At 47.4% G+C, this 25,993-nt stretch overlaps 1 protein-coding gene across 2 annotated transcripts in view; it reads right to left on the reverse strand.

The window, feature by feature from the left end:
• Window positions 1–12,906: 12,906 nt before the first annotated feature.
• Window positions 12,907–25,993, reverse strand: part of ANKS6 (ankyrin repeat and sterile alpha motif domain containing 6) — a 49,562-nt gene continuing 36,475 nt past the window's right edge. Inside the window, exons 14-16 of one of the 2 annotated variants that reach the window (XM_012769018.2) lie at window positions 24,514–24,630; window positions 17,380–17,476; window positions 12,907–13,419 (exon numbers count right to left, since the gene is read on the reverse strand). In XM_012769018.2, coding sequence (XP_012624472.1) covers window positions 13,370–13,419; window positions 17,380–17,476; window positions 24,514–24,630 — 264 coding nt within the window. In that variant the 3' untranslated portion in view covers window positions 12,907–13,369. Of the gene's footprint in view, window positions 13,420–17,349; window positions 17,477–24,513; window positions 24,631–25,993 lie in introns of both variants that reach the window. The other variant, XM_012769017.2, reaches the window with a different exon arrangement.

The following is a 25,993-nucleotide window of genomic DNA, read 5'->3' on the forward strand; positions in this document are numbered from 1 at the left end:
TCGGTTTCAACATGAATTTTAGAGGAACACAAACACTCAGACCATACCAATGTCCTATTGTTTATTCATGTGCTTCTAAAATTTGGAGTTACGACATGGTCAAATGGCTTGGGATGACTCATTTTATGAGATGAATGATACTCTTCATTTCCTGATATCACACCACCCTGCACAAGACCCCCTGTGTCGGATGGATCCGTGGCTGTTTAAAGGATAGGTTTGGAGGAAAATTTGTTCCCCTGTTCATTAGGTATACTGAACAAAGTAACAAGTTTATAAGTTTTCTCCAGTGTTGTTTTATAAGGAGTTCACTATATGTATCAGGTACTGCCTTCTGTTGGACGGATTTCCTGGGTATTTCAAGGGCATGGGGATTGCCAGGCCGATGAGCATGATAAAGTTCAATTGCATGGCCATCTGGACTTCCTTTGGGGAGTTTCTTTGATTGATATCTTTATTTTGTCAAGATCTAGGAAAACACTTAATTCTTTCATACAATGTTCATTATCTTTTAGCAAATTAGATGCCTCTGGGAATTTTCTGAATTCCATCTTCTCCTTCAAAAAAATGGATACCATTACTTGCAATGTGAAAACAAATAAAAAGTTCCTTGCTTCTGAGAGTGGTGAACTCTGGTTAATAGGACCAGGGATAAGGGATAACCGGAGGGGTAAAAACAGATTTGTTTTCTACCTTATACTGTTTGAATTATCTTTCACCATAAGCATGTATTCCTTTTATTAAAAAAAAGTTTCTTGTATCACTTTGCAGTTTTGTTATGGCTTTTGGTTCTATTCTTTTCCCTTTTATATTCATTTTGTAAAGTTTGTCCAGAGGATGACAAGTTCAGTTCATTAAAAAACTTGAACAACACAACAAAAAGATTTTTAAAAAAACCCAAAACCCACTATATTTGATATCTATTGTTTACTATTGCTTTTCCTTTTTCAATTCTTTTTATCTCTTTGATCTTTTTCAATATTAGATTTAATCTTATAGTATAAACAAAGAGAAGTCATCAGTGTCTCTCAAATTTGGGGAGAGGGTGGTTAGGAACCCTCTTAAGAATTTGGGGGAGGTGCAGATTCCCTCTGCAGAGCAAGGCACGGACAGCTCAGGGGTCATGCCCGTCCCTACTCGAGCCTCATATCTGTCCAATGTCATCTAGATGCACATATCACTTCACTGAATTATCATTAATGATTTTATGAGGCATTCGTATGCCCATTTTTCAGAGCATACGTATGCCCAACTTCTTAGAGAAGTTGGATGATTTGCCCAAGATAGTACAGGGAAGGTGAAAAATTTTGCATGATAATTCTGGACTTAAGTAGTCATCCAGTCTTTTCCACCACAGCTTTAAGGTTATGTACATGACAGATTTTATAACTTTTCATATTATTTTATTTCCCTTTGTCAAAGGTGGGCACTTGATGTCTCATACTGTTCCTTTGCCATTTCTTTTGGCAAAGTGCCCTGCTGCTTGTGTATTCTTCTTTGGACATTGTTTGACGCCAGGTATGAGAATCCAAGAGCATCAGTTGATTTACTGGCATGTTGGAGGTTCTTATAAAGAAACCCAGGTGGGAGCCAGAGGGCCTGGAGTTCAATCCTCACTTCAGTGCTCCGGCAGGTGACAGCACAACCTCTAGGGGCAGGGAAGAGGGGGCTGCAGGGAAAAGAGACTGGGGAGCCAAAGGAGGAGACATGGGAACTGCGTCCTTTCCCCAACATGCCGACACTTGGGAGCTCCTTGGCCTAAGCTTCTCTTTAAAATGGGGTGAATAACGATCATGAGCAAGTTTAGCAACAAAAACTGTACTGAGCATTTACTATGTGCCTGACCCTGTGCTTAGTTAGCACATTACAGCTAGAAAGGGGCAAAGCTGGGATTCTAATTGGTCTGAAAGTCTCCAGAGCCTTCTGCCCTACCACCTGTGCCCTCACACCCCCTACTGTGATATCCAACAGGCACCCCCAAATGACTGACAGCAGATCAAGAAGAGTGTGAAAAGAGATGCCACATCCTTCCAAATATCTCTTTTCTCACTTTTTGTGAAAATTATTTCTTGCCAAAAGTCTACATTTTTAACGTTCATGAAAATGATGTTATCATCAATGAAACATTAGTATTCTAAATCTATTCTTAGGCATTTATTTGTCTCCCAATCCATGATGATAACATGAATGACTTTGGAAGAAATCTCTCATTTGGGGTTCATTCTCTCCCTAACTCATATAACCAGAGTGTTACTAGGGCTTGCTTTAATTTTAAAATATCTTTTCATGTGTGTGGTTTGGGGGATTTATCTAAGACAGAGAGTAAGACTATCATCCCTCATTATAGTTATCTGATCATTTTGGTCCTGGCCACTTTAGACTCCCTGCTGGCCCAAACATCCCAACCTTAGTGCTTCTTTGTGCACAGGAAACCCTCCGCTTAGAAAACTTTCCCCACTAACTCTAAGCTCCACCCACTTTTCAGGGCCCAAATTAAATTCCACCTTCTCTGTGAAGCCTTCCCTGGTGTCCCTCCAAGTAGACAACTCTGCTGTCTCCTGCACACCCCCAACCATTCCCTTCACCTCCTGCAGGGCACTAAGCACTTCCTACATCTTGGAAGATGCATCACTGCTGAGAGTCAAAGCTGCCTCTCTACTAAGCTATGTCTAACCTCCTCTGTCTCCTCCTAAGCCCAGCGTAGCTGGCACATAGTAGATCCTCAGCTAGAGATCTGCTGAAATGCATTGGTGAGGCCCAACACTCATCTTCTCTGTAATTTCTCCTCTCTCCCTGCTCAGCTCTCAGAATCTTCTAGGTCAAATTCATTCTTACTCTCTGGTCTACTACATAATCTGTGCTTCTCAACTTTTCCCCAATCTTTGCTTTGTTTATTTGTACAAATTTATGGGGTATATGTGCAGTTTTGTTACATGCATAGATTGGTAGTAATCAAGTTAGGGCTTTTAGGGTACTTATCACCCAAATTACATTGTACTCATTAACCAATTTTCATCTTCTCCCCCCAGACACACACCTTCACCTTTCCGCGTCTCCATTAGCTATCAATTCACTCTCTACATCCACGTGAATGAGTTGTTTTTAGTACTCACTTATGAGTGAGAACTTTATACTGCATGTTTTTATAATCTATTGCTGATATAACAAACCACCCCCAAAATTTGTGGCTTAGAATAACAAGCACTTTTTTGTGTGTGCCTATAATCTGGGCTGGGCTCAGATTGGGAGTTCTTCTGCTGTTCTTCAAAAAGGCATTAACATTGGGAGACCATCTCAGCACACATCAGGGCTATCTGACTCTATCCATGCCCTCCCAGGAGTGGAGCTCCTTGTGGACAGGGGCTGTGTTCTCTGGGCCAGCACAGTTCTCAGCACAGAGTTGGGGGCTTAGGGGAGAGGAAAGAAGAGGGAAGTCCCTAAACAGGAGTCAGGAAACCCGGGCTCTGGACCTGTTTTGCCACAGCGTGAGGTTTGGGTCAACCCTTGCCCCTCCCTGGACCTCAGTTTCCTCATCTACCCATGAGAAGTTGAACAGATCTTTCAGACCTTTTGCATGCAGCTGGCATTCTGTGATTGCACAGACAGAGTCCAGCATCCTTGAGAAGGCTCAAAGGGCCCCAGGGCCTCCCCCAACCCGCTTTGCCAACCACAGACCCCAGGGCCCAGCCATACCCCACTTCTTGCTGTTCCCTGGATAAACTGCTCCTAGGCCTCTGTTCTCTTCCTTGTGTTACTCCTTCTGCCTGGAAAATCATACTCTTCCCCACTCATCTGTTGAGGGCACAGTGTACATTTTTTAAAACCTCATTTGCAGAGGTTGAGTTGGAGACACACATTCATCTTCCATTCTACACAAAGCTCTTCTCCCACTTTACTTTTCCCTTCATCTCTAATTCCCATTTCTCTCCCAACCTTGAACATGGTGACTCCTCCAGTGTGCCCCATACATGTCACATATGTATCTATCCTTATTAAACATTCATTCCTCTAGCAATGGTGCCTAGGCTACCTCCCACTCTCTGTTTTCGAAGCAGCACTGTAAATGTCCTTGCATGTCTTTCCTTAGGGACCAACAGGAGAGTTTCTCTGTAGCATATACAATTAGGATTGGGACTGCTGGATCACAGGAATAGTAATTGGTGTAACCACAAAACAGAAACTACCTGAGTATTTAACTCAGAGGGACTTGGAATGCAGGGGATTAGTTACTTGGGGAATGGAGGGTACAAAACTGTTGGGGATGGGGAGGCAGTCCAGAAACTAGTAATAGCAGGAAACAGCCACCTTCCCTTCCCTAGGCTGGAGGGACAGAGAGGAGAGAGGTTAGCTGGTAAAGGTGGAATCACAGCTGAACCACTGGGACAGAGCTGGCCCTTTGGAGGAGATGCAACCTCTGCTTGGAGATGCCACCTAAGGACAAGAGGGAGCACACTCTGGATTCTCCCTTCCTCTGACAGTCTGCAGCAAGATGGCAGAACAGGAAGTCCCAGGCGCACACATTAGTCCTCAAGCCACACTGCCACAGCTCAGTGCTGAGAGGGATCCCATCGGCTGTGAGGTGTCTCTTAGGGTGGAAGAGCAGAGCCTGTCAGGGCCTCTCAGTGGAAGGCAGCTGACAAGGAGCCTGGGAAATGTCACCTGCAAGGACTAGATCCCCATGACGACTGGACAACAGGAGGAGGATGAGAAACCTACCTCGGGGCACACAAGTCTGGGGCTGGCACCCCAGGCAGCACATACCCACTTCCCTAAAATATGCCAGGCTGCTTTTTGGATGGCCGTGCCAGGGAACATGACCCACATCCTTGCCAACACTTAGCATTATCTACTTTTCTAATGTTTGAAGTTGATGGGTATAAAATTGAGTCTTCTTGTAATTTGCATTTCTCTCAGTTACTGGTGAAGTTGACCCCTCTTCATATACTTGTCAGCTAGTCAAGGTTCTGCTTCTGCGAACTACCTTTTCTTGGTTTACAAATATTTCTTGTAGAATCTTGCTATGAATTCCTTGTTACTCCCTTGTCAGATTGAGACACTGCAAATACCTTCTCCCTATGTCCTTTGTTTAAAAGGAAATCTTTAATTTTTATGTAGTCCAATCTATTATTATGATTTGCCTTAAGACTTTGTGATTTTGTCTCTTGTTAAGAAGTCTATCCCCACTTACCAGCTCTGTGACCCTGTCAGGTCACGTTCCTCAGTTTCCCGTATTGCAGTTCTACAAGCCTCTAACTGCAGAGGAAGAACCTTGGTTGTTTCTCCAGATTTCCTACGCAGCCCAATTTCAAGCTATGGTCTCAGGGAGATGTTCTCTGTCTCTGCTTCCAGGCTGAGCATTCATCACTAAAGAAGACTTTTGTTTTCTGGGGTGTTAACTTCCCAGAGAACACACTAGACATCGTCATCACAAATAACACCACAGTTGGAAATAGCAAGGCAAAATATGAAGGAAAGATGCACGTAACAAAACTGGCTTCCAAACCACATCCCTCTCAGGGAACTGCAAGAAAAGAAAGTAAATAAAAAGTTGAAAGTTAGCATTTCTCAGTTCCCGCATGTCTTAAGGGAATATACACGCTTCAAATTCATTTTTATTCCCTTCATTTTCTTAAAGAGTTAAGAAGTGACACATTTCATGGTTGTGGAGAGACAGAGCCTTGGACTCAGATGGCAGACGGATGCCAGTCTGACACGCAGCTGATCTGTGATCTTCCACAACTCGCCCCACCAGTCTGAGCTGCGGTTTCACCCCAGCTTGAGAAATGCGATTTACCATGTATACTTTGCCTTAAGAAGCTTCAACTGGAGAGTGGAAATGCAAGTGCTTTGCAACTTTTACAAAATTTTTAGTGCTAGGCACTAGGAATACTTTTTCTCATTTAATCCCCATGAACACTACAAAAGGAGGGATTTATTATCCCCATTTTACAGGTGGGAAAACTGAGAGATTCAGAGGTACAGAGAGATAAGTAACTCCTCCAGGCTCACACAGTTGGGATTGCTATGCCGCTGCCCATAGTTGGACTGGAAACATAGATCTTTTTAATTTGGGGACCTCAGTTCTCTTTGTTATTTCTCAAGTCTGCCAAACTGAAGCATCCATTTTTCCTCCCCTGGGATCAGGTTAGAAATAAATCACAGACAGCACTTTCCAGGTCTTCCCTCCCCCACAGTTTAGGCAGTTCTTGAAGCCCTGGCAACCCCAGGGATCCCCAAACCCATCTGCGGAGGCTTGGGAAGTCCCTTGAGACAGCTATGAGGTGGTTTCCATAACTCCAAGCAAGTGGAAAAGGGATGGGGGGAACTCACCTATGCCAAGGGACAGAAGGCAAGTGAAGGCCCCAGAGATACAGCTTCCCATGACACAACAGGACCCAGACACAGCCCTCAGTGACAGGTGGGGAGGGGCTTCACCCAAGGGTGAGGCTACCTCGAGCTCTGCAGGGCCAGGAGATTGTCTAGCTCCACAGTCTCTGCCTCTACTCCCAGAAGATGATGCTGCCTGTACCCCCGTGGCTGAACAGAGGACGAAGGTGCTGGAGGGCACGGCCTGCATGTCAGAGGGTGTGGTGCAGTGGCTTGGAGTAAACTTAGCCATGGATGAGTGCTCTGGAGCTACCCTTGGGTGTCACTTGCCAGCATAGGCTAAGGGTTCTGGGGCTATGGCTTGGGGTAGTGGTCTCAGATGCCACCCTACCCTTGAGGCTGGATAGAGACCATTTCCCTCCAAGCTCCATGCACAGGAAACTTCCAAGGCCCAGCCAGCAGGGAGCCAAAGGGCCCAGGGCTAATGTCTCTCAATTCAGGCTCATATCAGCTGATGAACAAGGAGCAATGGATCTCCTTTCATTTCTTTGAAAATGGTTATCATGTCACAGAATATCAGAGCTGGAAGGAACCTCAGAGATGGTCACATTAAACTGCCTTATGGTGCATGTGGGGAAACAGGCTCAGAGAGGGCAAGCAAAGCTGCACAGCACAGCAGCGGCCACTCTGGGCCTACATTCCCAGAAATGCTCTCTGCTTAAATGATTCCTAGTAGCCCCATGATAAAAGTGCTCACCCCCCAGGAGACCTCTGCTGGATTTGGGGGCTGCAATGACACAGGGATAGTCCTCCAGAATTTGAAAACTTAAAAGCATAGCCCTTTTGATTTTAAAATTTCATCCTGATTTGTTTCAGCTCATATGGTTTACAGAAATATTGTTTCTCCCAAGAAAACTAAGAAATGATGGCTTCCCCGTGAAATCCCTGAGAGGTGTGGGACTGAAGACACATTCTGCTTCCCGCCTCTCAGAGCCCATGGGGAAGCAGAGAAATCCCAAGCCCAGTGTTTCCCAGAGAGCGGCACTATGATGCTGGAACAAACATCAAAGGAAGGTGTGATTGGCCAAGTGGAAAACAGTGAATTGAGAATTGAGAGACTTAGGTGCAAGATGCAGTTTTGTCATCAGTCTCTTGTGTGACCTTGGGCAGGTACCATTCTGTTCTGGGCCTATTTAATCACCCATAACTTGGGGGGAAAGGAAACCGATGCTCTCTAAGTGCCCTGCCAGCTTTAGCACCGACAGGGACATCAGGTTTCCCTTCTGTCCCTGGGCACCATATCTACCTTTCCGCTGTGCTTGCAAAGCCTGGGTAGGGGGAGGGGTGGGCGTTTTTCTTCCATTTAAGCTCAGATTTATTAAGTGACTTGTCCACATTTCTCTGGAAGTGACAGCTGATGAACAAGAAGTTCCTGAGGTGCTTTGTCCAGATCCAACCATGTAAATCTGGGGAAAGAAAAAATTTCCAGCTTGCTCTGGGTTGACGTAGCTGCTGGAGGATGATGTTAATTCTGCTGTTTACAGAAATAAGTCCAGTGTGAGTCGAAGCTTTTTGGTGTTTAAAACCAGATGGTATTTCCTGTCTTGATCAGCCTTAGAGCTTTGGTTCCCATGGCAACCCTGAAGTTCCACCTACTGCAACTTCCCAGTTCTCCAAGCTTCTTCCTCTTCCACCATCGTGCCAGGGTCCCTGGAGAATAAAGCCACTAACTAGCATGTGCATAGCACTTTACAGTTTACAGCACACTCCAGCAATATTACCTCATATACGCCCTCACACAGCCTTGCCAGATTTTACAGATGGGAAAACTGAGGCTTTGGAGATGAGGTGATCTGCCCTCTTTTCCTCAGTGGTGTCAGTAGGGCTCAAACCCAAGTTTTCTGACACTGGACCTGACCTGGGGTCCACTAAGCCAGGACGAATATGAATGCCCTGCCCTTCAGACCTGCTTTGCTTATGAATCCTAAATGGTCAATTCCATAAATGAGGTAGGTCTAGATTCAAGGTATGTCATCTTCAGGCAAGTTATTTAACTTTTCTGTTTGCCTCACTTTGCTCATCTGTAAATTGTGTAGTAATAACGATACTTTTGGATGGAGAGGAGTAAATGTGCATGTGAAACCACAGTAAGTGCTTATTGCAGTTGAAGGAAAAGCCTGAGTGAGTGTTGGTTCTACCCTAACTATCCATGTGACACTGCTTGCAGAACCTGTTTCCCGTTTCCCCTTCTGTGTAATAGGTAACAGCATCTGAGTGCTCACATGACATTGTGCATAAGATTAATGTATCACTGCTTTGCACGCTACAGTGTGTATATGCATCCCCTAGGAACTGTGCAGGGCCTGCATTTCTTATAAACATCCAGGGAACACCAAAGTTATTGGTCTATGGACCACACTTTGTTTTCGTTGAGAGACAGGGTCTCAGCTCTCTTACCGAGGCTGGAGTGCAGAGGTGCCCTCATAGCTCACTACAGCCTTTGACTCCTGGGCTCAAGTGATCCTCCTGCCTCAGTCTCCCCGGTAGCTTGGACTACAGGTGTGTGCCACCACACCTGACTAATTTGTTTTGTAGAGATGCAGAGAGAAGGTGATAGGGTAGGGGATGGCAGGTCTTACTGTGTTGCCCAGGCTGGTTGTGAACTCCTGGGCTCAGCGATTCTCCCGTCTCAGCTTCCCAAAGTGCTGGGATTATAGGTGTGAACCACTGTGCCCAGCCACAGACCACACTTTGAGAGGCAAGGCTCTAGCAAGAAAAGCACTACTTAGGAGTCATGAATGATTAATCATGCAGAGAGCTATGCCCACATTAGCAGGAAGTTCAAGAAGCTGGGAGAGAGCACTGGAAGTGTGAGCAGGAGCCCATTTGGAGTTTTCCCCAGGTGTGAAACCCTGACAGAGGGCTCCTTAGGCCCCTAGCCCCGGGCTCTGCACATCCTGGAATCCCATGGGCTTCTGATGACAGCTACACCCGATTTTGGGGCTCTCAACAGAGGACATAAAAACACAATGTGTTGTATCTTGCACAACAGAATAGATAATAACTTGTGCAATTCTTTAAAAATAAAAATGAACTTCTTAAAATTAAAAAAGTCGAGGTGACCCAGGAATACTAAGTGACCTATGTTTTAGTGCATGAAAGAAAGGGGACAGATGCAGACCTAATGCATAGCTCTAACACAGCCTGCACCTTGTGCTTTCTTCCCCCTAATTTTCTTTGCTCTATCTTCTTCCTTACACAATTGGGGTTTATAAACTGAATTGTGTGTATTGCTACCCAATTAACAAATAGTTTCCATTCATTCTCACCATAAATCTGGCCAGTGCCTACCTGGCCCTTGTCATAGGTCCATAACCTAGGTCTGTGGCTGCTAAGGAGGTCACACGTCCTGACCTCCTTTGGGGCATCTACCTAAGAGGTGAGAAGAAATGAATCGTTAAAAGCTTCAGATGCTGAGTACACTTGCCTTGTGCCAGGCACCATGCTGGGCACTCGGACTGTCCATCCTCACACCAGCCCTCGGAGCCAGGACTGTTATTGCTCCAGTGGGTCACAAGCTCCGTGAAGGCATACTCCCTGGCACTTCCCCAGTGCCCACGATGGTGTGCCACCAGTGCCCGCTGCCTGGGAAGAGCTGTGGGCCCCCCACACTGCCCCCGGCATGCCCAAGGCTCCAGGTGGCCAATGGAAGTTCCCCTGGAAGATCCGGTCTGACGCAGGCTCTTGACTGTGGCCCCTTGTGAGGATGTGGCCAGACACCTTTCCCTGTGGCCACCTCATTCTATAGAAGCCACCATGACTTCAATGGACAGTGGAAGTTCTGGCGCCTTCTTCATGGCTGAGGCTCCCCTCCGTGTGTACACAGCCTGACCTCTTAGGAAGCCCCCATCACAGGTAGGTTCCCTGGGACGCACACTCTGAGATCAACCCCAGCTGTTGCTTAGGCAATGGTCTCTGGATGGGCACCTGTGGAAGGGGGTGAGGAGCAGGACTGGGCGGGAGGAGGGGCTGTGAGCTGTGGCTGAGGCCAGGGAGCAGGTGGAGGGGCGGTGGGAGGCCACAGGCTGGGGCCCTTGAGGGCATTGACACTTGAACAGGTCCCTTGGAGTGGGCATCCAAGCCAATGCCTCAATGCTTCTGAGAACACTCATCCACTGGCTCAAAGGGAGTGTTTTTGATTGTGTTGAAAGTGGAGACAATTGTTCTGCTAAAGAGCTGTGAGCAAAGGAAGCTTGAGAGAGAAGCTTGAGAGAGGCAATGAGAACTAGAGAAGTGGCAAGAGCGCCTCAGCACAGCCAGTGACTTGGTGCCAAGAGACCGTCCCCAGGACCAGACCAGGCCTACCCCATTTGGGGTACATCTGTGAGGCATTTTCTGTGCTGGGCCCTGGGAATGCTGGCATGAAACCCTTGGTGCATCTGCATCCTTGACCAGGGGGGACATGCGTATGGGAGGGAGGGGGAGGAAGACTCTAGAATGGCCACGTGTCCCTCACACTGAAGGGCAAGGTAGAGAAGGTGCAGGTCAGCCAGGTCATTAGCCCCTTACATTTTTATGGTATATAAATGGAATCATACTATACAATCTGTGGCTTTCTGCATCTGGTTTCTTTCACTTGGCCTCATATTTTCAAGGTTCACCAGGCTGTAACATGAATCAGTACTTCCTTTCTATGGCTGAATAATATTCCATGGTGTGGATACACCACATTTTGTGTGTCCACTCTTCAGCTGATGGATATTTGGGCTGTTTCTACCTCTTGCCTATTGTGCATAGTGCTATGAATATCTGTGTACACGTTTTTGTCTGAATATCTACTTCCAGTTCCAGTTCCTATCCACTCCAGTACCTAGGAGTGGAACTGCTGGGTTGTCTGGTCACTCTATGTTTAACTTACAGAGGAAACATTCCCTCTTCTTTTTATAGCTTTTCATAGAACCACAGGGTTGGAAGGGAGCTCAAAAGTGACCTAGAACAGTACTGCTCAGATGTCTGGATTCCACACAACAGTAAAACTAAAGCTACCATCACCACACCCACCTCCCAAAGTAGGAGGGACTTGTCAAAATCAAGACAAGCCCTGTAAAATATGAACATACTCGGTGTCAGACAAACTCATAGCCTTGCACTTGTTGCTCTCATATCACCTCCACCTGGTACTGGCGCCTGGGAACCACTTCCTGGGTCCAGTGCCCTCTCCAGTCTCTGGCACAGCCCCCCCCCCCCACCGCCAGGGCTCTGATCCCTGCAACGTTCCTCTTCTTCCTCATGGAGCACTGGGCCGATGCCCACGCCTCCCCAGCTCCCTTTCCTGCCCTCTGGGGCCCCAGGGCTTCACTCCTTCTGCTTCCCCAAGGCTCCCTAGGTCTGAGCAGCCAGAGTGGGGCACTGAAACTAGGGGTGCCCCCAAGCACTCCCCCAACCTAAGAGAATCCTTAAAAGCAGAGAGAATCACCATGCTATTTATAATATTTCACAAGCGCCCCCTCCCCCATTGTGAACAAGCGGCAGAGACTAAATATGTTCCATTTATTTGTGGTGGTGTTGGCTGGGCTGTGCCAATTCACTGTTACCTCTGTGCTGACAGGCAGCAAGACATCATGACCTGCGCTCTGAGGTGAGACCTGCACTCAAAGCCAATCGTCCTGTGTTGGCCACGTGACCTTGGTAAAGGTGGTTAACATCTGTGTGCCACAGTCTATCACCAAACTGATAGAAAAGGAATGAATGCTCAGGCTGCTTCTAAGGGTTACTGTGAAGATGAGGCAGTCAACTTCTAGAAGCTTCTGGCACACCTCAGGGGCTTGCTATTTAACAGCTATTGCTGGAAGAAATCTGAGCATTTTATGCCTTTGATGAGTACAAAGATGGAAGACAAATTCACCATTACTTAGTATGCCCAGTTTGACAAAAATCTTTCAAAGAATCGAGTCCCTGCCTGAAAATAACAATAAAATGGTGTTTGATAGTAAGGATGGAACCCACTCTCTAGAGCTGAAATGAAATGGTGTCCTGGTCTCTTAACCAATGGATATCGTGGCCTTGGTAAGAACTTAGGGTATAGTCAAATCCTGACACAGCCACAGGGAGGGTAGGGACAAGTCTCCCTGACAAGGATGGCCATGCCTGTGTCTACCAGCTCTGGAGAGGAGGTTCCAGCAGGGGCCAGGAAGCTGGGAGGGACCCTATGCTCCACTCCACTGGGCTGGGAGACACTGTCTGCCAGGGGAGGAAGCCGGGGTGGAGGGGATGCTGAGACAAGTGAACTGGGCTAGCTTTGTGCTCTATGCACTACCGTGACCCTTCGTGTTTGCTTCCTTTCTGTCATCCCCAAGCCTTGGTAAACCTCTGACTATATGAGACTGACTCCTCCACCAGGTGGCTGAAATTAAGGCAGGGTCTAAATCCACACTTAAGATGCATGTTAAAGAGGGGCCTGTGGGGAGCCTGGCAAGCCCTCAGGAAATGTTTGACTAGTGAGTGAGAAACTCCCCAGGGGAGGCGACTCACCACCCACCTTACCCGGGGGATTTTCTCTTGTAGCCCAGTCCTGCAGAATTTGGTATAAACTTTATTAGGGAAAACATCGGGTCTCTTTACATGTTGAACAGGACCTACTGGTTAACAAGACATGATTAACTTGCTTGGAATGGACAAGGACAGACACGGGATGGCACCTTCATTGTGGGCTGCAGAATCTTCTTGGGAAGGGCCCCAAGCCCTTCGGGAGGCACTTACTTGGAAACACAGGACAGTGTGGATGTCCACAGCCATCCAGCCTCAGGCCTGGCTGACGTAACAATGTCTTCAGACAGCTCCATGGCAAAAGCAAATGAGAGAGTTCCCTGCCCCTCTCTGCCTGCTGCACCCGCTCCTACAGTTTGGCTAGACTGTTTCCTTTCTTTCTGTCCACCTTGCTGGGAAGCCCAGAGTTAGGCACTGATGGAGAGCGGGATCTGAAGGTCGACCCTCTTGCCGTCCTGCTTTCGCTCTGATGCCAGCAGAGCCATCTCAGCTGCTGCTACCTCTTGCTGGAGGTGGCCTCTTCCGGCCTCACCCACCCTGCCATAGCTTCATTAGGGTTGGGGAGAGGGGAGAGGAGAGAAGAAGGGGGAGGAAGGGAGAGGAGGGGGAGGGGGAGAGGAAGAGAAGAGAGAGAGACAGAGAGAGAGAGAGAGAGAGAGAGAGAGAGAGAGAGAGAGAGAGAGAGAGGATTTAAAAATGTGCAACTATCTTTGAGATTTCTCACATTTGCATTGCTCCACAGTGTGAAAAGGGCTTTCTCAGTTTCATCTGATCTTCAGCCCCTTGGGAATTACTATCCCCTTGTAACCAAAAGGGAAACTGAGGCTCACAGAGATGAGGAAATATATCCACCATTATCCAGTGAGAAGTGGCTGAGTCAAAACCCAGTGCTAGGTCTGACTTTAGATCCAGTGCTCTTTCCAGGATAACAGATTGCTCCAACACATTCCAAAGGACCAAAAATCAAAAAAACATGTATCTAACTTACCCGACGATATATTACCCACAAATGTTACATACTGCTTTTGCACATGCTGTTCCCAGTCTGGGGTCCCCTTCTCTTTCCCACCTGCCAACCATGCCGACTTGCCCTCTAGGACCTAGCTTGGTTCTCTCCTCAAAACCCTGCCCAGGCTGGGCTGAAGCTGTGCACCAAGCACACACCTCTACCACTGCACCATTTTTCTATGTGCTTGTCTCCTCTACAGTACCAAGGGTCCCGTGAGGGCAGAGATGAATCTTTTCCGTCATGGGTTTAGACCACAAGCATGGGGCTGGTGCAGGGTAGATGCTCAGTAAATGTTCAGTGGACCAAAGAATGAAAAAGTAAATGGTCTCTTTGCAAAACCAGCTGGCCTCCATGTAATGGTCTGGCACTGCAGCAAGGAGGTAGGAGCCCTGCCCTGGCCAGTGGGGGCTTGGACACCCAGCACACACCAGCGGGACTCTGGAGGGATGCTGGGAAACCATGCCCTCCACCCAGCAGGAGTCCCCCAGGACGGAGAGCCTCATGAGCAGGGTCCCTGCCATCTCAAAGTCAGGGGACCCCCACCCAGATGTCTCACAGCCACGCAGGCCACCTCTGCAGGGGTGGGTGCTACCAAGGACCCTGACCCAGCTGAGGTGCTCTGGCACCCCATGCCCCGCCCCCAAGGCTGGGATGGCTCATGGCTGCTACTGTCCCAGTCAAGCGGGGCTTCCCCAATGGTGTCTTGCAAGAGCACCCTGGGGAAGGGTTCCATGATCAGATGAGTGTGCGAAATGCTACAAGCTCCATGGCCCCATGAAGAGGCCTGACCCCACCTGCATGCTGAAGGTCATGAGACACCTGCAGCAGAGATGACCATACAGCTCAGCTTTAACCCAATGTCTGCCAAACCCACTTGATCGTGGAACCTTGCCCCACTTCACATACATACCCCCTTAATTTTCTTTATGAAAAACCTATTAATATCCTATGGAACTAGTGTTCCAAGGAGCACACTTTGGGAAATGCTGGTGAGACTCATCGAGCAAGAGAGGTACTTCTTATGGAGGGACAGCCTCTTGGAGACGCCTGGGGACACATGTAGGGTGAGAAGTGTCCCCAGGAAAGAGTGAGCAAGGCCCAGAAAGGGTGCCAGGAACCTCTCACCAACCAGCACACAACTGTCTGGAGAAAAAACCTCGGACATTTGAGTCCAGTAAAAAAGCCACGAAAAGCCATCATCTGGAGTCTCAGTCTTCCTGTTCGTAAAATGAGGATAATAAGCCCTGTTCTGTCATCCAACAAGATCATGGAGGTTTGCATTTGTGAAAAGTGACCCCCAGCACAGCACCTGTGTATTGCAGGTGCTCAATCAAACTTACCTAAGTGGAAGCTACATCAACACACAGGTTACCAAAACATAGGAGCTCAGTGAAAAGCAGGCACAAAACTGCAAAGCATGTAACACCTAGGGCCATGTATTTCAGGGACAGACAATTTTAGGCCTATTGATAGCGCCTGAAAATATTAGTACATTAAAACAGTGGGAATCCCTAGTGCTTCTAGCTTGAGAATCTCCAGGAATTGGTGGAAAAGGCACAGGCTTGGAGGCCAGCAAGCCTCATTAACCCCAGATATGCTCCTTATGAATGGTTTAACTGGCAAGCAGCTTCCTCTCCCAAAGCAGCTATTTCCTTGATGTGCAGGAGGCAGCTAAACAGGGCCACCTCCAGGGGGGCAAGGAGGGTGAAATGACAATGTGGTAAAGCTGCCAGCACATAGTAGGCGATCAAGAAATGTGTCTCCTTAAAGGAGGATGGGACCCAAGGAAGCTTTATAAAGATGAGTGTCAGTAATAGCACAACTGAAATGCTTTATCTTCAGTCATGTGGAAAGCTGACTTCTGTGGGTGGAAGGATGAAAGGATGAAGAAGGACCACCACCCACTGGGCCTCAGGCAGAAGGAGGGAACCACTAAGTTCTGGGTGGTAGAGTAATAATCGCCTCTGAAAGCTGGCATAAAAAGATGGGCTTTCATGGCTAGGAGAGGGACAGATGAGAGATGGTACCTCCCAAGGAGACCGACACGTGGCCCAGCATACCTCATGGTAAAGACTGGAATTCTGTGAAGGCCACCATCTATTGGGTACTTCTTGCACATCAAGCACCTTATGCACACTGGCTCCAAGATCCAATTAAGATACTGAAAGCCAGATCTGAACTTTGAACCTGAGTCCAGAGCACAAGCTCTTTCCATTTTACTGTGCTGCCTCTCCATGTCTGGTCCCTGGCCCATCCAGATGCTCAAGGATGGAGACCAGCTCTGGCTTATCCCTATATACTCAGCACCCAGCATGTAACAGAAATGCAGCAAGCACTGGCCGCAAGAATTACTCACTGGAAAACATTTCAGAAAGCAACTGTCTTTTAAAAGTCAGAGCCCCTCTAATACAACATGATATGGTCAGAAACTACACAGGCCAATTCACTTTTGAGGAATGTAGCATTAATAGGATCTAGTATAAAAATTCCAAATTCTACACTTCTTTGCCTAGAAAACTCGAGCACCACAGTCCTTTTTCAGTGTGACACATTGGTCTTCAGATCCCCTCGCAGTGGAGAAAGCCCACAGTGATACGGGGTGAGCAGCATGGATGGAATATCAGAGCACTGTCTCCCCCCACATCTGTCTTACAGATGAGAAAACTGAAAGCCAGAAAGAACGGTCCACATAGCAGGCCTTCTCTATTTCTCCTATGTAAAAGGCTGTTTTACAATAAAGAAAAATGCACTCAACATACACATCCCCCATGCCTGCTGTATGCTGTATGCAGCAGGTGCCGTAAAGTACTAGAGCAGAGTCACATACAAAGCACTAAGGGACCCCAGTGGCTAGAAGGGAGTCAAGAAAGGCTTCACCTGATAGGTGACTTGGATCAGAAGAACAGGCTGGAGGTTTTAAGGGAAATTGTGGCAAGGCGGACTTATCTCCACCAAAATATGTGCTCCCCAGCTAAGTTTAAAGTGTTGCTGGGAAGCTGCTAGCTGAATGGAGACTACACTTCCCAGCCTCCTTTGCATCCAGGTGGGGCCACATGACTACTGGTGGCCAAGGGAGCGTGAGCCAGTGTCTGTCAGTTAAGGACGAGGCAGTTAAGAAGTGACTAGGCATTCTCCACCATCCACTACCCTTGCTGTCACCCAAAAGCAAAGACTCTGGGGCTCCTGGAGCACAAGATGAAAGGATCTGGGTCCCCAAATCACGATGTGAAACCACCTACAACCAGAAGCAGTCCTACTGAACTGTGATGTGAGACTCAATCTCTGTGTGTTGTAGCTTGTTCTAGCAACAAGCACCACGGACTAATGCAGCAGAGGGACAAGGGGTATTCCAGGCAGAGGGAGCAACGGAACTGAGGCACAGAGCTGTGACAGAGCGGGGTATGTGTCTGGGAGCAGGGGCTGGGCCCTGGCTATGTGAAGGTAGAGGTAGGGTTCAGAGAGCTCACACTGGCGGCCACAGGAAGGAGGGCACATACAGGGGCTGCTGCCGGGAGCCCTGGTGTTGCTGGCACTGCTCTCAAAGGAAGAGTGGAAGTTGTGAATGGTTTCCTGTAAAATTTGTCTCTCGCGTCCCTGTGGAGGAAATTGAAAACAGACACAGAAAGTCTTGTTAAATCTTTTAACCATTAATTCAATTGACACAGTGTTGTTAATGCTCAACTCATACTCGAAAAACCCATGGGCATCTTGGGGAAAATAAATTACCTAATTGAAAGAGCACCAAGCTTAATAAAAACACACTGAGTCAGGCTCTCCCCAGCACCGCCAGCCCTGGAGAAGGTGCCAGGACACAGGAGTCCAATCCCCTGGACCAGGACAGGAGGCAGAGCCCAGAGGGCAAGACGGGCTTTGTCCCACACACGTGGCCTGGAAGGAAGGTCTCCTCCCCTGCCCCGCTCTGGGTATCTTTCCAGCCTTTAGATCTCCGGAGAATTCAATGGGAGGCACATATCCTCCTGCTACGCAGGGAGAGGCTGAACTGCCCTCAGGTGTCAGATTCCTCTTCACAGAGATTCCCTTCTCACCCCATCCCTACCAGACACACCCAGCCCCCATATGCACATTCTGATATGGGTAAAGAGTGGATGTGGATGTTTCTCTAAGCCCAGAAAACATCTTCACTGGGGACATGGCTGAGAGGCTGCAACACACAGAGGCTAAGAACAGAGGCTGGGCAGGGTGAGGTGGCACCTGTCATCCCAGCTACTCGGAAGGGAGGCTGCGGTGGGAGGACTATTTGAGCCCAGAAGTTTGAGGCCTGGTGAAACTCTTATTTTTGAGCCTGGTGAAACTCTGTTGTTTTTTTTAAAAAACATAAAAAGAACAGAGACTGGAACCAAACAGCCTGGGTTCAAAGACCATCTCTCCCATTTAGTGGTTATATTACCCTGAGCAAGAAACACAACCTCTCTGGGCCTTGTTTTCCTCATCTATAAAATGGGGATACTCTGGGAGGCCAAGGCGGGTGGATTGCTCCAGGTCAGGAGTTCGCAACCAGCCTGAGCAAGAGCGAGACCCTGTCTCTACTATAAATAGAAAGAAATTAATTGGCCAACATATATATATATATGTGTATATATATATATATATATATATATGTAGAAAAAATTAGCTGGGCATGGTGGCACATGCCTGTAGTCCCAGCTACTCGGGAGGCTGAGGCAGCAGGATTGCTTGAGCCCAGGAGTTTGAGGTTGCTATGAGCTAGGCTGACGCCACGGCACTCACTCTAGCCTGGGCAACAAAGCAAGACCCTGTCTCAAAAAGGAAAAAAAAATGGGGATAATAATGGCACCTCACACGCTTGCTGCTAACAACAGACCCTGTGTAAGAGGCAGCCAGGTCCTGCCCTCAGAGGGCAGCAGTGTGGATTAAACATATATTTTTAAAAGTAACAAATAAATGTGGTCAAAATGTAAAGTAAATTAAAAATGTACAATGTCTGGCAGATTGCTCTTTGCTAAGAATAAAAAGTGGGAAAAAAGTCGCCTGAATAAGACCAGACTTCAAACTTTCTTTCCTGTCATTTCACTCTGGGTGGTGGTGGTGGGTTCTTCTCCAGACCCCCAAGCAGACATCTGTGCTGACAAGGCCTCCCAGACCCCCGAGAGGACAGTAACATTCTCCCTTCATGTCAGTCCTTCCAGGCAAACAAGGCAGAAGAATGTCCTTAGCATTCCATCAACACAGATCTCGGGGCTGCAGGGTAGAGGGACAGAGCATGGGATGTGGAGTCAGAGGACTTGGAGTCTCTCTTCCAGCACTGATTAGTGGTGGCCTCCCAGGCACGTCCCCATTCCATATCTGTAAAATGGGAATGTCACCCACCAGGGCTGCCATCAAGCTCACCCTGAGATACGAATGGGGCGGCACTATGCACACTGCAGAGGGCTAAGAAGTAACAGAAGGGGTGACAAGCGGTTTCATTACTGAACACCACCTTGGCCTTAACTGCCTGAGGAACAAGGTCAGGGTGAGACAAGGTCCCAGCACTCGCTGCCTCCTAACCTTAGAAGGGAGCTATAGATGATTAAAACTGTAATCGTTTCCTGCATCCACAGCAGATTGAAGATAATAATAATTGCCCTTTAAAAACCCCTGAGCTTCAAAGGACCTGCTTGATAATTCTCAAAAGGAAAAACAAAAACAAAAACAAAAAAACAAATGGCCATTAAATGTAGGAATAAAGGTTTAACTTACCTAATATTTTAAAAAATGCACATTACAACAAGGCACATTTTTTGGCCTATCAAATTACTAAAGATTAAAAAACAAACTTGTAGTACACAGTGCTAGCAAGGCTGCAGTGAAGCTAGAACTCATACACCCCTAGCTGGTGGGGGTGATTATTGGCTCTCAGTGGAAAGTAATTCAGGTGTACATACACCTTGATTCTGACTCTTCGACTCAGTAATTCCACTTTTAGACATCTATTCTGAGAGAATAATTAGAAAGCCTTATACACAAAGTTCTCCACTGTAGCACTATTTATAGAAAGTTTGGATATCTACATATTCAACAAGTAGGGATTTTAAAAAAATTAATTTTAGCACATCTATACAAATTTATTATACGAAAAGAGAGTTCTTAGTAACATGGGTAGCTGCATATATTTCATGTTAAAGAAAGCAGCATATACATCCAAATTTATCTTAGCCATGTATAAAAAAAAAAATTGGACACAAAACACTGCAGAATTATCTGCCCAAAAGTGAATGGCATTGGCCTCTGGGCGATTGGATCATGATTCGTGACTTCTTAAAAAAAATTCTTTTCACAATTTTGGTAATATGCAAATTTAGCAAAATGAATATACACTGCTTTGATAAGGACAAAAAGGGTACCAGAAAGAAACAGTGGCTTAGGACCAACTAACACATTTCTAGTGAACCTTCTCCAATACATAACTCATGTGAAATTAACACACTAATAAGCTGACTCTCAACTGAAATACTGAGACAGGTTCATCTGGAACTTACCTGGCTCACAAGCTGAGGGTCCACAATGCTTTGCTGATGCTATGCCTGATAATATTTGCTGACACTATTGTGTTATTATGAGTCAGGGTTTTGGTTAATATTCACTTAAAAACATTTTAGGCTAAAATGCTCAAACTTTTTTTGATTGTGTGAGAAATGCATTTTATATCACAACCCTATTTCATGTACTCATATATAACTGAAGCAAGTTCTGTCCTTCCTACCTGCAAAGCTATTTTCTATTCTCTTGTTTTTTTAAATGCTGCTTATGAACCATTACATGGATCCCACAACCCATCAGCATGCTGTGGACCACAGCATGACAGACATGGGGGCAAGGAAAGCTGGGCCTCCCTCTTGCACGTGTCCCTGGCTGGGCTCCTCAGTGTGTACCGAGCATTCAAGCCACAGTGGGTACTCTCTCGGCCCAGCTTGCATTGCAAAAGAAAAAGTATGAAGGTCAGAAGGCGAAGCTCATGTGCTGCAGCAATTGCAGAGGTAGGAACCCCTGCAGCCGGGGCCAGGTAAGTCTGGTCCAGAACAGCCAAGGCCCAGGGCATCTCACGGGCATCAGAAGCGTTCCTGGAAGCCACCTTTGGCCTGAGGAGCTCTTTGCTCATTTTAAGAACCAGCATAGAATTACAATGGTAACTTGGAATAGTGCAGAAGTTAAAATTTGTTTTTGTAATATTAAACTTTGTCCTAATCTTGCCTCTTCTCTATGACACACTAGGATACATGGTCCTCACTTCCAGAGGACTTTACCTGGTACTACCTGCCTTGGATGTCAGGGTCTTTCTCCAGGGAGCTAGTTCAGATTGGCTCCTTCCTCTCAGATTGGCTCCTTCCTCTCATGCCCGCTGCTGTGTGGAGTTGCCTGACTGCAGGGTGGATGCTGCCTTTGGGAAGGACAAGGGTGGGCTAAGTGGTGCCCTGGGCCTGGCACGTCAGGGTCACCTGGGTCTCTGGGTTGGGGGCCAGTGAACTGGGTCCCCAAGGGGGACGCCAACAGCCATTCCTCTGCTTCTCCTGATGAGGACCTGCTCAGTACAGGACCAGACTGTTAGAGAACAGGGAATGGGGGCAATGAATTTGAGAGACAACCAGAAAAAGGCTAGTCTGTATCAACTTTAAGAAAAACGTCCTCCTTTGGACATTTAGGGTGGGCTCAAAATGTCACATCATCCATTCTGGTGATGCCAGTTAAGTTTCTGAAGGTTTGCAAACCAGCTAAGTCTGTCTTCTTTTTGTGATCCTGGGCCAAGGAGGTCATGGCCACAGAGGGCAAAGGGAGGTTCTGGATTAGCAATTGCCATCTGGCCTGTCCTCTCACTGTCCCTACATCCAGAACTTTTTCCATCCTTCCTTACCTGGCTGACACATGGCATCCCCCACCTCCATCCTCTCAGGGCTCACACACCTGCCCTCTGGAAGCCAGGAGAAGGAAGAGTGCTCAAACAGCCCCCACTGTCACTTACCACTGCCCCCAAAGCCCTTGCCTTTATTTGACTGGGTCACCCTTGACCACCTTGGGGACCTTCATCTGTCCCTTGGGACCTCCTGCATGCTGTGGCTCTTTGCTCTGTGCTCCAGCCACAGAGCAAAAGAACCTGTAGTTCTTTAAATGTGTGACACATCTTCTCACCACAGGGCTTTTGCACATGAACTTCCCTCTGCCTGATCTGCACTTTTCTTCTACCCCTTTATGCAGTGGTTCCCACTCTGCCTTTAGATCTCAGCACCCTTCCACTTGCCCGAGAATGTCTTCTGATCCCTTCCCTTCTGGTTCCACTCTAAGCCAGGAGCTTTCATGGCACCACCTGCCTCTCTTTTACCTGGGCTGTGGGTGAGTTACACTGAGGCGGTACAGCATGTGGCCAGGACACAAACCCTGGCTCTGTCATGTACTGGCTGTGTGATCTTGGGCAAACTCTTTAACCTCTCTGTGCCTTGGTTTCCTCATCTATAAACTGGAACTGACCTTGGCGGCTTTTACACAGATTAAATGAATGACTACAATATGTGACATGCTCAGACATAGTGCTGGGTACAGAGTGGTTCTGAATGCTCAGCACCCACACATTGCCTGGGACACAGCAGATTCGCAAAGGGCCCTTTTGCAAGAATAAATCAATGTCCCAAAGACATTAGTGATTGATTTGGTTAATCTACCCTCTGTGAGTCACCCTGGGGTTTCCATTTCCTGGATGATGCTCTTCTAACAGCTGAGACCTGCCCACCTCGGCAACCTCCATGCCTGGCTCACCTACCTCCCTTCCCCCTGAACATCTAACAGCAGAGCAGAAGCAGTGCTGGTCTGGAAGTCAGGGGTCATGATTTGTCTCTGAGCCTGGGCTTCCCTATCTGTAAAGTGAGGCAGTCCAGGCCCAGGGAACAGGCGAGAAATGCATATAAATAGGCCATTTACAGAAGAAAAAGAACAAATAGTAAAGTCATGAGGAAAAACACTAAACCTTGCAAATGCCTGCAGCTGCCCTAACTAAATCGCTTTGAAGGATCAACTCATAGCCTACAGATAAGTAATAATAATGAATGAGCCAAGAATGGTGGCTCATGCCTGTAATCCCAGCACTTTGGGAGGCCAAAGCAGGAGGATTGCTTGAGGCCAGGAGTTCAAGACCAGCCTAGGCAATGAAGCAAGATATTGTCTCTACAAAGAGATAACAATTAAAAATTTAGCTGGGTGTGGTTGTGTGTACCTATAGTCCCAGTAACTCAGAAGCTGAGGTAGGAGAAACACTTGAGCCCAAAAGTTTGAGGTTACAGTGAGCTATGATTACACCACTGCACTCTAGCCTGGGTGACAGAGCAGGACCCAGTCTCAAATAATAATAATAATAATAATGACATAACAGTAAAAACAACCACCTCCAATTCTGGCAGCGCTCCATACACTGTGGGGCAGCAGAAAGGTTAAGATGAAGAGGCCAGAAGACCTGGGTGTAGATTCTGCCTCCTCTGCCCACCACCCTGTGACCTGGGCACGGTCCTCCCCTCCCCAGACTCTGCTCACTTGCACCAGCCTCCCTGGGCTGTCTTGAGGACTGACGTGGAAATGTATACCAGGTGATTTGTAAATGATAAAGTGCTACATAAATATTTATTAGCTGCTGGCGCTATACATCTGCTCAACATTTCTGTGCATAATCCAGCAACATACAGAAAGAACCATAAAGATGGCCATGCTCTCTGACATAATCTCATATCGTGGAACATAGCCCAAGGAATAACAACAAACAAAAAAAAGAAGAAGAAGAAGAAGAACAAAGAAAAAGGCAAAAGGCAGAGATTCCATTATGGTAACATTTATAACTATAAAATCGCCGACATGACACTATTGTCCAACAAGTGGAAAGCTGTTAAGCAAAGTGTGAAAAAGCAACAGGTAAGCAGGTATTATACATTGTTGCTGAAATGAGAAACAGAAAAATCCATCTTATACTTGGAAAAAAAGCAGAAGGCAAAATGAATAGCCCAATAGCAACTATAATTAACGTTTGCAATGTGAGTGATGATTTTTTGGGTGTGTGCGCACCTTTGGATGGAGGAGGGGCACTGCTAATCTTTAGCTTTAAAGCTGATGAAACAAATTTAACATCAGACAAAAACTTGGGATGCCAACAATAACAGCAGTGATTGATGGGTCTGTGTGTGCCAGGTGCTCTGCTAAGCACTTTAGTTCTTGCAACCACTTCATCACCCTTACCTTGCGGGGAGGCTCAGAGAGGTCTATGTCTTACCCCAGGAAACACGGCAAGTAAGAGGAGGAGCCAGGATGCAAAGCCGGGTCAGCCTAACTCCAGGCCCTCTCTGAACCAAGGGCTGTGTGTCCATGGTGCTCCTGTGGGAAATACCTGGCTCTGTGGGTTGAAATTACCCAAGAGAATATTTTGGCTGAGTCTGGGGAGAAACAACCTTATGGGGACAGAGGTACGAAAGGGAACAGGCAAGGCTGTGAGGTAGTAAGTGCTGGGTCACTAGCAGTGTGCAAGTGGGGCTGGCTCTGTCGGATATGCCAGAGGAGATGAAGTTAGACTCCCCTAGACCCTAGGACCCCCTCAAGGTTCTCAGTTGCTTGAAACAAGGAAAGAAAAAAGGCTGAGACAATACCTTGCCTGCGTTCAGTTCGGAAATGGCTGCCAGAATCTGCTGCCTGGACCCATCTGTCTTGATGCCCAGCTCCTTCAAGTCACCGTCAGTCAGCGTGAGGAAGGCTTCCATATCCACCTGGGAATAGAGGGGGGCTCGCTACCATCTGCCCGATGCCACGCTCTTTCATCCCAACCGCAACAGAAATACCATGATTATGAGCAATGAGTGCTCATTAGGAGTGAACTGATTATGATTCACTACTTCCAATTCCTGACTTTATGCTTAAAATGTAGTTGAAAATATCATTTAGCACCAACTCTCCTCAGCTCTAGACCTTGGATTTTCTGAAAAGATGGATTTTGGAAAGACCCGTAAATAAAACAAGTAAGGAAAATCTTCAAGAGAGTAGTCTTGGTGGCTAGAACAGTAGAAACCCAAGCCCTGCTAGCAGAAAGGTGTGCCCATGTTGCTGCACTTCTAACAATACTGGATACTGCACAGATATGTACTCACCTCATCTCCCCCTCAGAGAACAGGAGAGGAGCAGACTGTGGAAAGACAGAGGGAGGAAATAAGCAGAAGCAACAAAGCAGAGAAGGGCCACAGGAGGCAGAGAAGGGCTGAGAATAAGGGCATCTCAAAACCGTGCAACCCTGGGTTTCTACGGGTGAGATCCTAAAAGCTCTGCCAGCAGTGCTGGGGCCTGGATATGAACTCAGGGTCTCTGTTCCTCTAAGGCAAGATGAAGGGATGGTCAAAAGGGGTTCCAATGAAGCAAGCACACCCACTCCCCTGCATGCTGGATGACAACAGCCCCAGACAGTGGGGGACAGAGAACAAGCTTCCATATGGGCCAGAACCCAATCTCGGAGGCCAGTCTCACTGTCAGAGTGTGAGGAGGGTGACAGCAGTTAAGACCATGTCGTGCAAAGCACTTTCTAAGCATTTTACATAGACTGAGTCACTTAACTCTCACAACATGAGGAGGGTATGTCATCATCCCCATTTTGGAGAAAGGGAAACTGAGGCATGGACAGCTTTAGCATCCAGAGCCAGAACCCAGGTATGGACCCCAGCGTCCTGGCTCTGCTCCCCAGTGCCATGTGACCTTCTGATGCTGCGGCTGCACATTCACCGATTTTCCCCACGGAGTTTCCCTGATGGCAGCAGCCTCCTTGTTAATATGGCTTTCCCTAAGAATTAAGGGATTCTGTCACCTGTCTGGGCCCTTCCCCCTGGGGCATCACCTTTACAGACAATGCCACAGCCTCACAAATCAGATTCCAACAACAGTGCTCATCTAAGAGATGGGACAAAGAGCTGGCTGCCCACAGCTCCGTTGTTAGCCAGCTCTCAGGAGGCAGAGGCAGCATGGCCCTCAAGACAGGCAGACAGACAGACAGACGGGGTGTCAATTCCCACTCTGCCGTGGACCTGGGCAGGTGTCTCTCCTCAGTTCCCCACCACATAAATTACAGGGTGGTTGCAGGCCCTACAA

This window comes from Microcebus murinus, chromosome 12, assembly GCF_040939455.1.
Source record: "Microcebus murinus isolate Inina chromosome 12, M.murinus_Inina_mat1.0, whole genome shotgun sequence".
Classification (NCBI taxonomy): domain Eukaryota; kingdom Metazoa; phylum Chordata; class Mammalia; order Primates; family Cheirogaleidae; genus Microcebus; species Microcebus murinus.